The following is a 15,393-nucleotide window of genomic DNA, read 5'->3' on the forward strand; positions in this document are numbered from 1 at the left end:
ATTTTAAATTTTTAACATTAAAGTTTTGAAGGTTTCTTTATAAAACTTATTTTTTTTTTAAATTGGTTATTCTTGTACCATTGAAAATTACCTTTTAAAATAATCGTTAAGAAGATTCTTTCTTAAAAAAAAAAATCATATAAGAGAATATATATCATGATTATTGATTATTCTGTTTGAACAAGGGGGATGGAAAAACAAAACAAAAACAGAATCACAGCAGAGGAGGTAAGTAAGTTGTGGTGATTGGTGAGAGAAGGAGAGAATCGTAATTTAAAGGAAAAAGTAAGGGTTAAAAGATACAAGGCCCAAAAAGAGAGACATTGCTGAAAAGAAGTGACCTTTTTAGCTTCCCAGAGAAGAAGTAGAGAACTCACTTTTACTTACTTACTCCCCTTTAAGCTACCGGCGCTTCTCTTCTTCACTAACACGCCGAAACGCGTTTCGTCCTCTAATCCCTTTTTCTTCCGCGCGATTCTCGCACCCAACGGTTTCAACGCACTTCTCAGTTCTCACTCTCACACTCTCGCCTTCCCTATATTCGCATTCATTCACGTTTTTCTACCGTAAGTAAAACCTTTTTCTCGCTCGTTTTCTCTTTATCGGCTTTGGACTTTGATTATCTGAATGCTTTTCCTGTTTATTGAAACTCATTGAATCGTTTTTTTTTTCCGAGCTGTTGCGGCCGTTAGAACTGTTTTCCGTTTTGCAATGTGCGCGTGATCATGTTCTGCATGTTACATGATCATGCTTTTGAATACTGTCTTCGTTGTGTTTGTCGTAATGTGACTTCTCTCGTTGCTCATTATTAATGCTTTCATTCGGTTCTGATGCTAATCATTCTTCTTTCCCTCTCTGCAATCTTTGTTAATCGGGATTGTGGAGTCACTCTGTAATTATGCTATAACAGACTCGTTTTGCAATGTGAATGACATGTTCTGGCATTGGTTATAGTATATATTACTCTTGATACTGTATGTTAGGTGGAGTTTTTTATTTTTTGGTTTTTATTTTGGCAGAAAGTATTTCCTCTTAATTGATTATGGATATGGCAAGACACCATTCAAAATTTCTGTCTTAACTCTTCAATGGAATTTGGTGTGTCCTTCATGGATGCTTTCTAATATGACAATCTATTTATAAAAAGCAATTCTATCAATATTTCAATTCCCCATTTTTTATGAATATTTTATTCTCACGTATGCGGTGCATATGAACGTGTATTGAGCTGGTTTTTTTTTTTAAATAATTGATGAAAAATGCTATGAACTTGTTTGGGTGCATTGTGGTTAAGCATCAAAATCAGCCATAGGACACAAGGCTAAGTCAAACCGCACAAAAAAAAATACTAGTTTATTGGCTTCAGCTAATTAAAAGAAATTTGCTGGTTTGATATTCTTTATGGAATGCCTAATCTGGGCTCTTCATGGTATTGGTACCTACACTAGTACACTTTCAGTGAAATAATAACTACTCTATGTATCGATCTGCATTTTTTACTCATTTATTATTGATCTCATTTCTTTACAATCTATTAATACTTGCTAATGAACAGGCTGCTTGAGATTTTCTGCTTTGCACAAGGTTACCAAGTTCCATGGATGATAATCTCTTCAATGACCAAGTGGTGCCATCTGGTCGCATAACAGGAATAAAGTTTGGCCTTTTAACTGAGGAAGATATAGTTAAGTATATTCTTGATCTTATTTGCATTAGCTTTCAATTGTTTGGTGTATTAAGTCAGTGTTACTGGTGGCTCATATTATTTCCAAGCAAATACTAAAAGACACATGCCGAGGAAATTTCAACCTAAGCACCACGTTTATTCCTTTATTGAATATCCATGGCATTGGTCCAAATCTATAACAACATAGTAATAATTGTAAAAGTATATATAATGGCATGCACTTACCATGCATAAACACAGGATCAAGGGATGGTTGGAAATAAGAACGTCCTTGTTTGGGTGCATCTGTTCTATTTGCCTTATAAATGAGACATCCCTAATCTATAGACTGGATTATCAATCTCGAATGTCTTCTCTCACCTTGTAATTTATTAACCATGTATTGGATATTAATCAATTTCACCTTTACAGGAGAATGCCTCTACTTTGGAAATACAAGCAGCCGGGCAGGTTAACTGTTCTGATTTGGGACTTCCAAACCCAACTCATGAGTGCACCACTTGTGGTTCTAAAGATAGAAATTTCTGTGAAGGTGAGGATGTATTTCAGGACAATTTATTTATGGATTATCATTTGTAAATATACTAGAAAAGACAGTGAAGGATTAATACTTAATTTCAGGCCATTATGGGGTAATTAAATTTAACATTACCATACCCCATCCTTATTTCCTATCGGAGATTGCACAACTTTTGAACAAAATCTGCCCTGCTTGTAAATCTATTCGAGAAGAATTACGGAGCAAGGTCAGCTATGCTTTACTTATGCCAAATATTACTATAGTTAATTTTACTTTTTTTTACTATGATTGCCAATTAGTTTTAGTGCACTCTTGTTGTAAAGAGCTTCATATTGTCAAAGGGCCATATTCAATTTGGGGATCTAACATCTGGTGTCCTATTAATTCGACCTTCCATGTGCTATGAAGGGCAAGAAAATTGATTTCTGTTCATGTGTGTGCATGTCTGCGGGTTTTTTTTTTAAACTAATTTAATTTATTTAGTTCATTTATTTGTTTTAATCATTTACAAGGGATCATATTTGATACTTTGGTTTACTTGATTCTGCTCTCTCTTGCAGACAACTATTTTCCCATGACTTTTGTGTGTTCTATTTATCTTTATCTTTGTACAATCTTTATGTTAACACAATGCACCCCTTTTTTTATCGATTTTCTTTGTTGGATGTATAGAGGGATCAGGAATCAAATGTATAATAAAAGGTCACTTGTTGGCCTCTTCTTGGAGCATTATTAATTAATTGAGTATTTAATTTGTAATAAGCCATAAATACTTCCAATCAATAATTCAATTTGGAAAATCTCCTTTTAACAATGTGTTTGGATGATAGTTATTGAGTTGAATGGTAAAGGAACAAGGGAAAAAGAAGTAATTATAAAGTAGATATGAAGGATAAATAACTCAAGGTAATCTATTTACCTTCCATTCTGCTGCAAGAACCTATGTCTGTTAAACTTTTACTCCCAAAATTGGGATGGAATGGAAAAGAGTAAAACTTATATGGGATTCAGAAAACAAATTGTATTTGGCTGGAATGTAAGCCTTGTGTTGAATGACTGACATTTGGAGAGAAGTGGATGATTTATGCTGAGGGATTTGGAAGCTTTTGCTTTTTTGATGTTTTCTTTGTTCTTGAAAATAGGATTATGTTTTGATCCAAAAAAAAGAAACTATGCGATTATTAATGTTCCAAGCAAGGGAAGGTAGTGTTTTTTTATTTTTTAATAAAAAAAATTCCCTTGTACTATTATTTCCTTCCTTTTTGGTCCCACCCATACTTGTTTCTTTCTATTTCATTAACAAAGAAGATCCAAATATGGGTTAAAAATTAATCTAATAATTAGTTGATTAAGCATTCATAGAGTAGATAATGTATTATGGGATGCCTGTAAAATATGGAAACTTATTTGATTTTTGAAGTCCTTCAAAACCATTTCCCACTTCTAAGTTACACGGGATGCTTAAGTAAAATTAGACATCCTCCAAGACTCTCATTGGTCTTTGCTTCTAGAAGTTCCAGGAAATTATTCCAATATATATATATATGTTTCTTTGTTGTTGTTGGGGTTGGCTTGAATGGGATTGAATTTGTATTTGTTTTTTCCATTATTATCTGCCTCTATTGATAGTTCAAGTGTCTTCTTACAGGGTGCTCAATTACTCTTTGGAACCAAACGGTCTAATGGTTGTAAATATTGTTCTGTAAGTTAGTGTGGCTTCATCCTCTCCAAGAATCAATTTTGGTTTTGGTTTTCTTTCATTATTCTTCTTTTTGTTTTGTATTATTCATAAATTTTTATGCATCAAACAGGGAAATAGTTATCCAAAAATGAAATTCAGAGTTTCGTCCAATGATCTCTTCCGAAGAACTGCGATTATTGTTGAAATAAATGAGAGGTCTTTAAACTCAAAGAAACATTTGGGACGAAGAGTACCTGAACATTTTTGGGATTTCATCCCCTCAGATCCTCAGCAAGAAGAAAGTTGCATAAAACCAAACAGAAGGGCTTTATCCCCTTATCAGGTAGCATTCCCCAACTTTCACGTATGTTATTTAATTTTGTATCGTTTTCCTTTGGATACTCATAATGTTAACCATATTCATATGTAATCTTCGTCTGTATGATCCGAAATTGTATATTATATCATGTTAAAGAATGGGGGCTATTTTCGATTTTTGAAAGATAAACTGTTTATTATTGTCTCTATTGAAAATGCTTCTTCGAAGCTTAAACTTGTGTCTTATAAATTTTAGCACATTATTTGGCATATACAAATACGATAGATCCAAAGGACATTAATGCGACAATTGAACATGATACATGCAATTATATATGTGATCTCAAATTGGGCTTGATTGCAAAAAGGTAAATGCATCAGCTCTAATATTGGGATTCAGATTTTATTTACTTGATTTTTATTATTGATGCGATGTTCAGCAACATGAGATGTTCTTTGATGTGCTCACATTTTAATAACTTTTTCATATTAATTATGTTTTCTTCTGTATCAAGTAATGCTCTTTAGTGTGTTTCTGGAGGGATGGAATTTTCCAAGACCTCTGAATTTGATATAGCTTTCAAGTTTATTTTCTTGCATCATTTTCAGTATGAGGTCATACTTTTCTGCTGATGCTGTATTATTATCGTTATTTGGTATTCCCCTTTTGATCTCAGGTTCTTTGTTTGCTGAGCGATGTTGATCAAGACTTTGTTCAAAAATTTGTTCCACAAACGGAGTTACTTGGTCTTAATTGCTTCCCGGTGACGCCAAACTGTCATCGCGTGACAGAAGTCATGCATGCATTTTCTAATGCAAATCGATTGAGTTTTGTAAGTATATTTCTTTTTCTCCTTTATTGTGTTCTTTAATATATTTATGAACTTTCAGATATAATCAGTTGAGCTCTAGTCTTTAATATGGCACTTTGCCTGGTTAAATGTTTTCAGGACAACAGGACCAGAGCTTGTAAGAAATTGGTTGATTTCCGGGGTACCGCTACTGAGTTAATTTCTCGTGTTTTGGATTGCCTGAGGATCTCTAAGGCAAAATTTTCAACCTTTACTTTTGTGGCATTTTGTCAGATTGTGATTTTTTGTCTTTCTTATGATTGTACTTTAAAATGCAGCTACATCCTGATAAAACACCAGCAAACAGTTTTGCTGATATCCAGCAAAAGAAAAATGCTGAAAATGCGTGCAATTCATCTGGTTTGAGATGGATGAAAGATGTGGTTCTTGGAAAACGTAATGATAGTTCATTCCGTACGGTAGTAGTTGGTGATCCAGACCTTGAGCCTGGTGAAATTGGTATACCTTGTCAAATCGCTGAAAGTTTGCAGGTTTCTGAGTATGTGAACAAGCATAATTTGGAAAAATTGCTTTATTGTGGCGAATTACGCATGATAGAGAAGGGAAACATAAAGGTCCGCAGAAAAGGTAGTCCTATTGTCCTGTACAAAAAAGAAGACCTTCAAATAGGAGACTTGTTTTATCGGCCACTTGGTGATGGTGATAAAGTATTGATAAATAGGCCACCTTCCATACATCAACACTCAATGATTGCTCTCTCGGTTAAAGTCCTACCAATATCTTCCGCGGTGTCTATCAACCCACTTTGTTGTTCCCCACTCCGTGGGGATTTTGACGGTGATTGTCTTCATGGGTATATTCCAGATTCAGTTGCTGCAAGAGTTGAGCTAAGTGAGCTAGTTTCTTTGGAGAAGCAATTGATAAATGGGCAGAGTGGTAAAAATCTGCTTTCACTCTCTCAGGATAGCTTGACGGCTGCCCATTTGCTGATGGAAGATGGGGTCCTTTTGAATGTTTACCAAATGCAGCAGCTTCAGATGTTTTGCGCTCATAATTTAACGCCACCTGCTATTGTTAAAGCTCCTTCAAGTAATACCTCATTTTGGACTGGCAAGCAATTATTCAGCATGCTGTTGCCTTCTAATCTTGACTATTCTTTTCCTTCAAATGGTGTTTCTGTCAGAAATGGCGAGCTTTTATCTTCTTCAGAGGCTTCTGGTTGGTTACGTGATTCTGACTGTAATCTCTTCCAGAGTCTTGTTGAACAATGTCAAGGGGACACTCTAGACTTTTTGTATGCTGCACAGAAAGTTCTTTGTGAGTGGTTATCTATGACAGGTTTCACAGTTTCACTTGCTGACCTGTACCTTGCTTCTGACTCCTATGCACGGAAAAATATGATGGAGGAAATCTCCTTTGGCTTGCAAGAAGCAGAACATTCGTGTAACTTCAAACAGTTGTTAGTAGATTCCTGTTGTGATTTTCTGGCAGGTAATGTTAAAGGAAATGAAAAGACTATGATTGATGTGGTTCGTATGAACTATGAAAGGCAAATATCAGCTGCTCTCAGTCAAGAGTCAGTTGATGCTTTCAGACAAGTTTTTCGTAATATTCAAGGTCTAGCTGACAGATATGGAGAGAAGGACAATTCATTCCTTGCTATGATCAAGGCTGGAAGCAAGGGTAATTTGCTGAAACTAGTGCAACATTCCATGTGCCTTGGCCTACAACATTCTTTGGTACGTTTATCATTCAGAATTCCCCATCAACTCTCATGTGCTGCTTGGAATAGTGAAAAGGGGATTGATTCTGTTCAAAAGTTTTCTAGTACTCCTAAATCTGTTCAGTCTTATATCCCATATGCTGTGGTTGAAGGATCGTTCCTGTCTGGGTTGAATCCACTTGAATGTTTTGTTCATTCGGTCACAAATCGTGATAGCTCTTTCAGTGACAATGCAGACCTTCCTGGAACATTATCTCGTAGACTAATGTTCTTCATGCGGGATATCTGTGGTGCATATGATGGAACGGTTAGGAATTTGTATGGTAATCAGATTGTACAGTTTTATTATGATACTGATGAGGATTCGCCTATGGGTAGCTGCTCCCAAGAGACTACTATAGGTGGTGAACCAGTTGGAGCACTTGCTGCTTGTGCGATTTCTGAAGCTGCATACAGTGCTTTGGGTCAACCAATAAGTCTTCTTGAAACATCACCTCTGTTGAATTTAAAGAGTGTTCTGGAGTGTGGTTCCAAGAAAAAAAGTGGTGACCAGACTGTCTCTTTATTTTTGTCTGCGAAATTTCGTGACCGGAGATATGGGTTTGAGTATGCAGCATTTGATGTTAAGAATTATTTGGAAAGAATAATGTTCTCAGATATTGTTTCTACTGTCATGATAATTTTCACTTCACAGTCTAGAAACCAAGAAAAGTACAGCCCTTGGGTTTGCCATTTTCATCTAGACAAGGAAATTGTTCGCAGAAGAAACCTGAAATTGTGTTCTATCATTAACTCTCTTAAGAAGAGATGTGGGATTCTAAGGAAAGAATCCAAAGTATGTTTTGCCAGCATGGAAATATCACTCAAGTAAGTTTCTTCTCTTCTGGCTCTTCAAATGGTAGTTGTTAGATCAAAAAATATTTACTGTGATGTCTATATTGATGCTTTGCATTGTTCTGTCTGCTCTCAACGATTATGCTTATTTCCCCAGCTACTTTTCATCCAAGCCCTAATAATATAATAATTTGCTACAACCTGTAAACAAAATTCAAGATTTCTGATAGATGTTATGGAAGTACCTAGGAGGGGATGAGCAAATGGTAATAGAACTCCAAAGGAAACCACATTAAACTTAGTCTCTAGTGCAATGGAGGTTCTTCTTGAGTTTAAGTTCAATATAAGATGGAGAAGTTTCTAAATAACAAAAAGGAAAAGAAGATATTGGAAACTTTAGAAGTGGTTGAAGACTAACATTAGGAGATAGTTTAAAAATTACAGTTGAGCATAGGGCAAGTATATATGTTTTTAACCTTTGTCTAAAAAAATTTCTCCTTCCATAAAAGATTTACTTTAAGCAATGTATATTATCTTTCTATTTCTTCCTGCGTTGTTATTATTCCTTGGAGCTTTGCCATTCATGTTGACTCAAAGAATGTAGCAGGAAGTGTTCAGCTGCATACATGTCTCAGGAAGGAAAAATTACTTCTACAGATAAGGGAATGGAGGGTGATGATTGCATCACTGTCACCCTTGTTGAATACTTAAACAATTCCATACCACTTGATGATGTTCGGGACTTTATGCTACCTTCCCTTCTTGGAACTACTGTAAAAGGTTGGCAGTTATCTAATTTACATAAATTTAGTTTAATCTGGTGATTTGCAAGTAATGCATTTAGAAATTGCCCTCTTTTTTTCCGTTTTCTTGTTGTTGTTGTGTAAACATCATTTGGAAAATTCTTTGATAAACAGATATATGGTTGGGACATTCTTGCAAAGCACATTTCTGCTGCATACACATGGCCACTGAAGTTTGCCTTAAACTCGTATAAACTTGCATGTTCAATTTGGGGTGGGGGGTTTTTCTTTTTCTTTTTTCTCATAAAAAGAATTCAATATAATATTTTGTTCAAAATATTTTTCCCTCTGATTTGATGATATCCTTCTTATGTATGTGTATGTATTGCTTGTCATGTAAAATATTATCAAATTTAGACATATTCTTGAATCCCTGAAATGCTCTTTAGGATTTCCGGAGATCACGAAGGTTGATATTCTGTGGAATAGTCTTCCGAAATCAGCAAATTTCAGAAGTGGCTGTTCCGGGGAACTTTACTTGAGGATTACTATGTCAAGTGATAATAGCAGTGGAAGATTCTGGGGTGTTCTTATAAATCATTGTCTACCGATAATGCATATGATTGATTGGACAAGAAGTCTCCCAGATAACATAAATCATTTCTGCTCAGCCTATGGAATTGATGCAGGGTGGAAATATTTTCTCCAGGTGTTTATACTTTTAATTCTCTTCTTTTTTGAAGGTTCCATCAAAATTCATGGTAATGTGTATTAATTTTCTATCATCTGGTTTCAAATGTAGAATTTGGCATCTGCAACAACAGATACTGGCAAGACAGTCCTTCACAAGCATTTGCGTCTTGTTGCTGATAGCTTGTCAGTTAGTGGAGAGTTTGTAGGGTTAAATGGAAAGGGCATGGCACGACAGAGACAACATGCATCTGTTTCATCTCCCTTTGTACAAGCATGCTTTTCTGTCAGTTTTCACATTTATGATTCCAATCACATACTTTATTTTTAGCAAAGGTCAGTTTATGGTGGCCTATAGAAATCTTGTTGAAATTCTTGAATCTTATTAAACAGAACCCTGGTAGTTGCTTTATAAAATCTGCTAAGGCTGGAGTCAAAGATGATCTGCAAGGCATCCTCGACGCATTGGCATGGGGAAACTGTCCACCCTTAGGGACAAGCGGACAATTTGAGATTATATATTCTCCGAAGGTAATGTTATCTGTTTACTTATGTTTAAATATTTTGCTGTTAAATTTTATTTTTTTTTTCCCGTTTACAAATACAATTCTATTTTCAAAGAACACAATTTGCAAGGCAGTTGTTCAGTATTTCAATGTACAAGAACTTTTTACTCCCAAAGAAGTATTGTTTTTTTCTTTCAAAAATAATGTGTCGACGCATTTAAGTTATGGAAAACTTTGTACTGGTAGTGGTTTCGTTTTAATACTCTTATACTTTTTACAGAAGTCCTTGCAAAAGAGTAGCCACATCCTTTTGCATATTATGGTTTCTTCACTTTATTCCATTTTTCTACCATTTTCATAACTGCAATCATAATTTCTCTGGCACTAATGAAGAGTGCATCAGAGCCAAGGATATTTTTATCTGGGGTTGGGCTAGGAAAGTAAAGTAAAAACTCAAGGGTTATGTCACGGAATTGTCTTGAACCTCGTAAGTTGTACATGCAAAAGCTTTGTAATGTAAAATGGTATAATTCTTGCTTTTTATCAGGGACAAGAGCTTGCTAAATCTGGAGATGTTTATAAACTGCTAAAGGCCAACTTTGACCAGCAGATTGAAAAGAGCAGTCTCCCTACTGCTTACAAATATTCAGCTGAGAAATGGAGTTCTAATGTTCGGCCCAAAAATGGTGGGTTTGGCTTGAAAGTGCACAAACAGTTGAAAAGCCTTATTAGAAATTTTGTGACTGTGAACGATATTTACAAACTGACTTCTGCATCAAGGAACATACTGAACAAGTAAGAGCCTACATATAGCTTTTGTATGCTCTATTATAATGTGTATTTTGATGGCATCAACTGCCAGATATTCTATATAATGGCATTCACACTTGTGTATATATCGTGCATTATATACTTATGTTGAAGAGAAAAACTGGAGGGTTGTATTATTATTACGCCAGCTGTAGATCTGTAGTGTTTCTTGCAGTTCAGTACTTCAACCATAGGGCTTTTTTTTTGAGATAATAACCATTAATTTATGTTTTCTTCTGGCTTGTGTTTTTGAGATAGTTTGCTGGTTGGGGAAGAACTAAAAACTCAATGGTCATGAAATTATTTGCACAATTAAATCCTTTGGAAGAGATTTTGTGCCTTGGGTCTCAGTCCTTCTCAAGGCTATTCCATTTTAGATCCTTATCAACTCTTGAAATATTTAGAGAAAGGGAAGACAATAATTTCTACCGTTGGATTTTTAGTGAGTTTAGTTTTGAATTTATTTCTTAGTGTTCAAGGAAACTAGACTTTTCAAATAAAGGATAAATTACGTAGTAAGTTCCTACTGTTTCACTAAATTTCAAATGTTAGAACTTAAAATTCTGTAACAAAGTCATTGCGCATCTAGAGTTTTTAAAGCAGTTGCATTTTTCAATATTGCTACTAAAATCGAGGCATATCTTTTGGATGCTGTTGCTACCATTGTTTCTTTAGTTTCCCATAACATGATTCGGGATCTCTGTTTTGCAGAATAATAGTAACTGTTGGCTGTTTTTGGTGTAGGTATTCAATTGATGAACAACTAAATGAGAAGGACCTATTTACCATGCTGAAGGTTCTGCATTTTCATCCGCATAGAGATGAAAAGTATGGCTCTGGACCACAGCACATCAAGGTATGCGAGCTTGTGTGAAGATGGTCTGATTTTGTGATCAAAATTCATTTTTTTTCTTTATGCTAATGTGTATAAACTATAAATATTAGCCATAAAAATTCAGGAAAATCTCTTGCAAATCAGGTCTATTTAAGTGTACCAAAAAGAAAACAGAATTCACTTTTAATTAACTCCTCTCATGATTTAACGCTTTAGTAAAGTTTAATTGATTGACAGGGTAAATATTTTATTATTAGTGTGTGGATATTATTCTCTTATATTAAGGCATTTCAATTTCACAGTAGGGGGAATATTCTATATGTTCTCTGAAGAAGTCAAGGAAACTATCTCTGCTTGGGTTAAATGTTTTTCTTTGAAAAGTGTCATTTTTGGTTTTGATTGACTGACTTTATGGTTATGGTCCTTGATGACTTTAATAGGGTCATGTAAACAAGCATGCAATGGTTAATCCACTTATACCTGGCCTCCCAAAGGGTCCCTTTCTTCTTTTTACTAAATTTGTAGCGATTTGCAGGATCTACCCAATATAGGATGAGATATTTCATTTTTATTTAAGTAAAAGTATCCAACTATGCTAAAAAAATCAGCCACCAAATCAGCCACCCTATAAAATACGTGTTAAAGTACAAAATATACATTGAAAATGATTTAAGCAACATATACATGTATTTATACATAAATACATAGTGACTGATTTTTGGTATGCACATACCATTATATATGAACTTTACTACCTGATCCTTTATATCAAACCCTTGGAATATCTAAAATATCTCATAAAATTCTTATTATAGAAAACATTATATTTCCTTATTTGATTCCTTATTTACCCAAATTAGGAGTGTAATACTAATGCCGGTTTAAATAGGGATCAGTGATTTGTATTTTGTATCGTATCTATATAGAGAAAATATAATTAAAAGTCTCCTCTCTGTTGTTTGCACCTTCCACACCTGAACTTATAATTCCAACCAGAAAGATTATCCAATATTTCAGATTTTTTCCCCTTCCTTTCTGAAATTTTACTATAACAAAGCAAAATGAAAAGTAACGCAATTTGTCAAATATTTTAGGTTTTTAGAATGAAGGGAAAGTTTGAGCGACCTAAATTTCATGGTTGTAGTGCAACACTTCGCACTTGTTTACTAAGAGATGTTGGAGCTAACTTTGCTTTTGTTGCCAAAGTTAAAATATTTTCTAGTGAAACAATATATTACAAATTTCTCTTTTTTCTCCTCATAAGATGCTGATGCCTTTTCTGTTGCCATTCACAGGTTGGATGGCACCCTGAACATAAGACTACACGCTGCTTTTTCATAGAACGAACTGATGGGACTGTGGAGGATTTTTCATACCGGAAATGCATTCTTGGTGCTCTTGAGATTGTTGCCCCAGATAAGGCAAAGACCCAGAAGAAAAAATGGAAGAAAGATGAATAAGCTATCTCTGCTTGTTCAAGAATAATAAGTGACTGGCCACTTGATCAGGTGACAGCCACAAACTAAAAATGAGATGATGATCATGGTGGGTGATAATAGTGCAACAACTCTACAAGTACAAAATACGACGTTGTTTTTCTACCTTTGATTTTGAAGGAGGAGGTCCCAAATCAGTGGTAGAGAATCACAGTTGTTTTTTGTGAGTTTAGAGTTATGTCATTGGCCTTGCTCCAGCAAAAAGCTGACGAATAGTTTGGAGCGTTCATTTTTGTTGTATACTATCAGGAAGTTAGTAGCTAACTGAAATGTAGCTCGTTTGTTAGAGGCGCTACGCAGCAAACCAAGATCAAAGGGGTAATATTTGTGCAGCAGCCAAGTTTGAAAGCCAATGGCCATATGTTTTTGTAATATCATAACCTAACAAACTAGTCCTTTTTATGGTAAAGATGGAGGGATCCTTACCGTTAGCTTCTTTTTGCTTCTTCTACTAATACTTTATTTGCCTCCTATAACGTCAGGAAGGCAAGGAAAGATCTAGTGGAAGCAGCAACGAGAAGCTTGAAAAGGTTTGCCCCGGACCACTTTTATTCTTAATATACTTTGGCAGTTAGATACATTCTTCTTTGGGCTGCTTCCTTCAAATTCAATGAGTGCCTCCTCTCTCTATTATCTCCCTCTATTGCAAAAATAATTTATGCTTTCTTTAAACAAATTAGCTGCATATAGTATTTAGTAATAAATTAGCTGCATAGTGCTAATCTATCATACCTTGCACTTCCAATTAAGCTGCGTTATACTTTTTAATCTTTTTAAATGAGAATGGTTTCTAAATGCAATTTTTGTTTTATCATGTAATACACTAATGAAAGATTACGCAAGTTAAAAGCTATATTTGTTCAAATTCTTCATTTTTTCTCATCATATGTTAATATATGTTCATATACTAGTTTGTGACTTTAGTGATAAATAAAACCAGGGAGACGAGCTATACTTGGAATCTGAGAAATATTGTCAGCAGTGATAAATAAATCAGCAGCATTGCTACACATGTGGATCATCTTTCGTTTATATAATCGGGTATAAATGAAAGAGTAGTTTGGGAACTTGTTAATGAATGAGATATTCAGTTATTTTGTAGATATAAACAAAAAAATGGTTAGAACTAAGAATATGACATAGCATGAATTACTGGAAAAAAAAAATATCATACCACTGATGATCATCAAAAACTAAGAATATGACAAGGATATACTCTAGGCCAGAATTGTGTTCACAAGTGCTGAAAAGTAAAAAGGTTAGAGAAAGAAAGAAAGCATATATCTCAGGCCTTTTATATTAGAATTAGAATACACACGATAGATTTGGAAGCCTTTTTATGTGTTGTTTCAATATATATTCCATGTCTCGATCAAGGATAGATGCAGAGAAAGCAGTAGGAACCAGGATATGCTGTAGCATATGCTAATACTTAATGAGCCAACTTTATCTATATATATGCCAAGAATCAACAAATAGGTAGCCATAGTCAGAGACATATGGTTTGAGAGAGATAAATAAAGGTCTAAGAAAACCAATTGCGGGGCTCCTCACCTTTGGCAGATACATGACGTACGTTCCAACACATGCATGCATGAAAGCATGCATATGATCCGCCAAAGGAGAGTTGCCCTGTAACTGCGTTCTTTCTTAATAATAACATGAATCCATGCATTCCACCACTCAACTTCGATTCTTGGACTTTCTTGGACATTCATGTATGATCAGGTATGTAGTCACTAACGTAGTTAAAAAAAATTAGTGTACGTGTGTATGCACGATACATGCATGTGCTTATGCTAGCTGTCTTTAATTATGTAATTATGATATTATATTATAGGAAGGTTATCACACTGACAAAAAAACATTGGTGTTTTAGTGCTTTTATCGATTTGATCGTTATTATGAAATACATCCATAATTGATATCAATAGCTAAAATTACTGGAACACCCATGTTTTTGGATCACCTAAAAATTTTCCTATGTGTATGCAAATGCAAGCTAAGGGTAATTAGCTACTGAAGCTCGTAGACTGGAGAAACTGTTCTCTCTAGCAATTAGCAAGGGGACCATCTTGCCCATGGAGGAGCTGGCTACACATATGTAGTAGGTCCAACTAAGATGCAAGCTACTATAATAATGATGATATCTAGCGATGTGTTAATTGTTAATTAGAACCTCCAACAAGCTAATTAGCAACAGGCTCGTAAGTCGGAACCATGCGCCAATCTATCTTTCGATAAAGTTTAGAGAGAGATAGAAAGTTGAAGTACTGCTCGCAAAGACTAATAATGCTTTCATATATTAAAATTTTGAGAAAATACCATTTCCTTCTCCGGTGAGATACTAAAATGACACTCACCTCTCCTCTATTTTTAAATTTTTTGTGTTAATTAATGTTAACTTTATCCATTTTTCAAGAAAAAATAAATTATTTTTTATAAAAATATCCTTTAGCAAAAATTTTATTTTTTATCATTAAATTTTACTTACCAAAATACTCTTTAATAAATTATTTTTTATTAATTAAATTATATTTTTATCAAAATACTTTTTAAAAAAAATTAATAATTAATTTTTTTTCTAAGATATCCTTCAATAATTTTTTAATTATTAAATTATGATTTTACCAAAATTTTTGTTAAAATATGTTTATATTTTATTATTAATTTTTTTATATCCATGTATATTATTTTAACATTAAATAAAAAATTTTACCGTTGTTAATATGTATAAC

The 15,393-nt window shown here is 34.3% G+C and overlaps 1 protein-coding gene across 2 annotated transcripts; it reads left to right on the forward strand.

Moving 5' to 3' along the window:
- The first annotated feature begins 319 nt into the window (after positions 1-319).
- Positions 320-13,266, forward strand: LOC107488162 (DNA-directed RNA polymerase IV subunit 1). 2 transcript variants are annotated; one of them, XM_016108856.3, is made up of 16 exons: positions 320-566; positions 1,556-1,684; positions 2,099-2,219; positions 2,309-2,433; positions 3,856-3,909; positions 4,019-4,231; positions 4,884-5,039; positions 5,157-5,252; positions 5,336-7,608; positions 8,180-8,355; positions 8,768-9,027; positions 9,121-9,294; positions 9,402-9,539; positions 10,062-10,309; positions 11,069-11,180; positions 12,455-13,266. In XM_016108856.3, exons 2-16 carry the CDS (start codon positions 1,598-1,600, stop codon positions 12,617-12,619), a joined length of 4,398 nt encoding a protein of 1,465 aa, XP_015964342.1. In that variant the 5' UTR covers positions 320-566; positions 1,556-1,597; the 3' UTR covers positions 12,620-13,266. The 2 variants fall into 2 exon arrangements, with proteins under 2 accessions (XP_015964342.1, XP_015964343.1); XM_016108857.3 differs by having other exon boundaries at positions 8,183-8,355.
- The last annotated feature ends 2,127 nt before the right edge of the window (positions 13,267-15,393 follow it).

The sequence above is a fragment of the Arachis duranensis genome, chromosome 5, assembly GCF_000817695.3.
Source record: "Arachis duranensis cultivar V14167 chromosome 5, aradu.V14167.gnm2.J7QH, whole genome shotgun sequence".
Taxonomy (NCBI): Eukaryota; Viridiplantae; Streptophyta; class Magnoliopsida; order Fabales; family Fabaceae; genus Arachis; species Arachis duranensis.

Coding starts and splice junctions, on each gene's coding strand:
- LOC107488162 (XM_016108856.3), top strand. CDS start 1,598: ATGGATGATAATCTCTTCAATGACCAAGTGGTGCCATCTGGTCGCATA. Junction 10,310..11,068: donor TCAAGGAACATACTGAACAA/GTAAGAGCCTAC, acceptor TTTTTGGTGTAG/GTATTCAATTGATGAACAAC. Junction 11,181..12,454: donor CTGGACCACAGCACATCAAG/GTATGCGAGCTT, acceptor TGCCATTCACAG/GTTGGATGGCACCCTGAACA.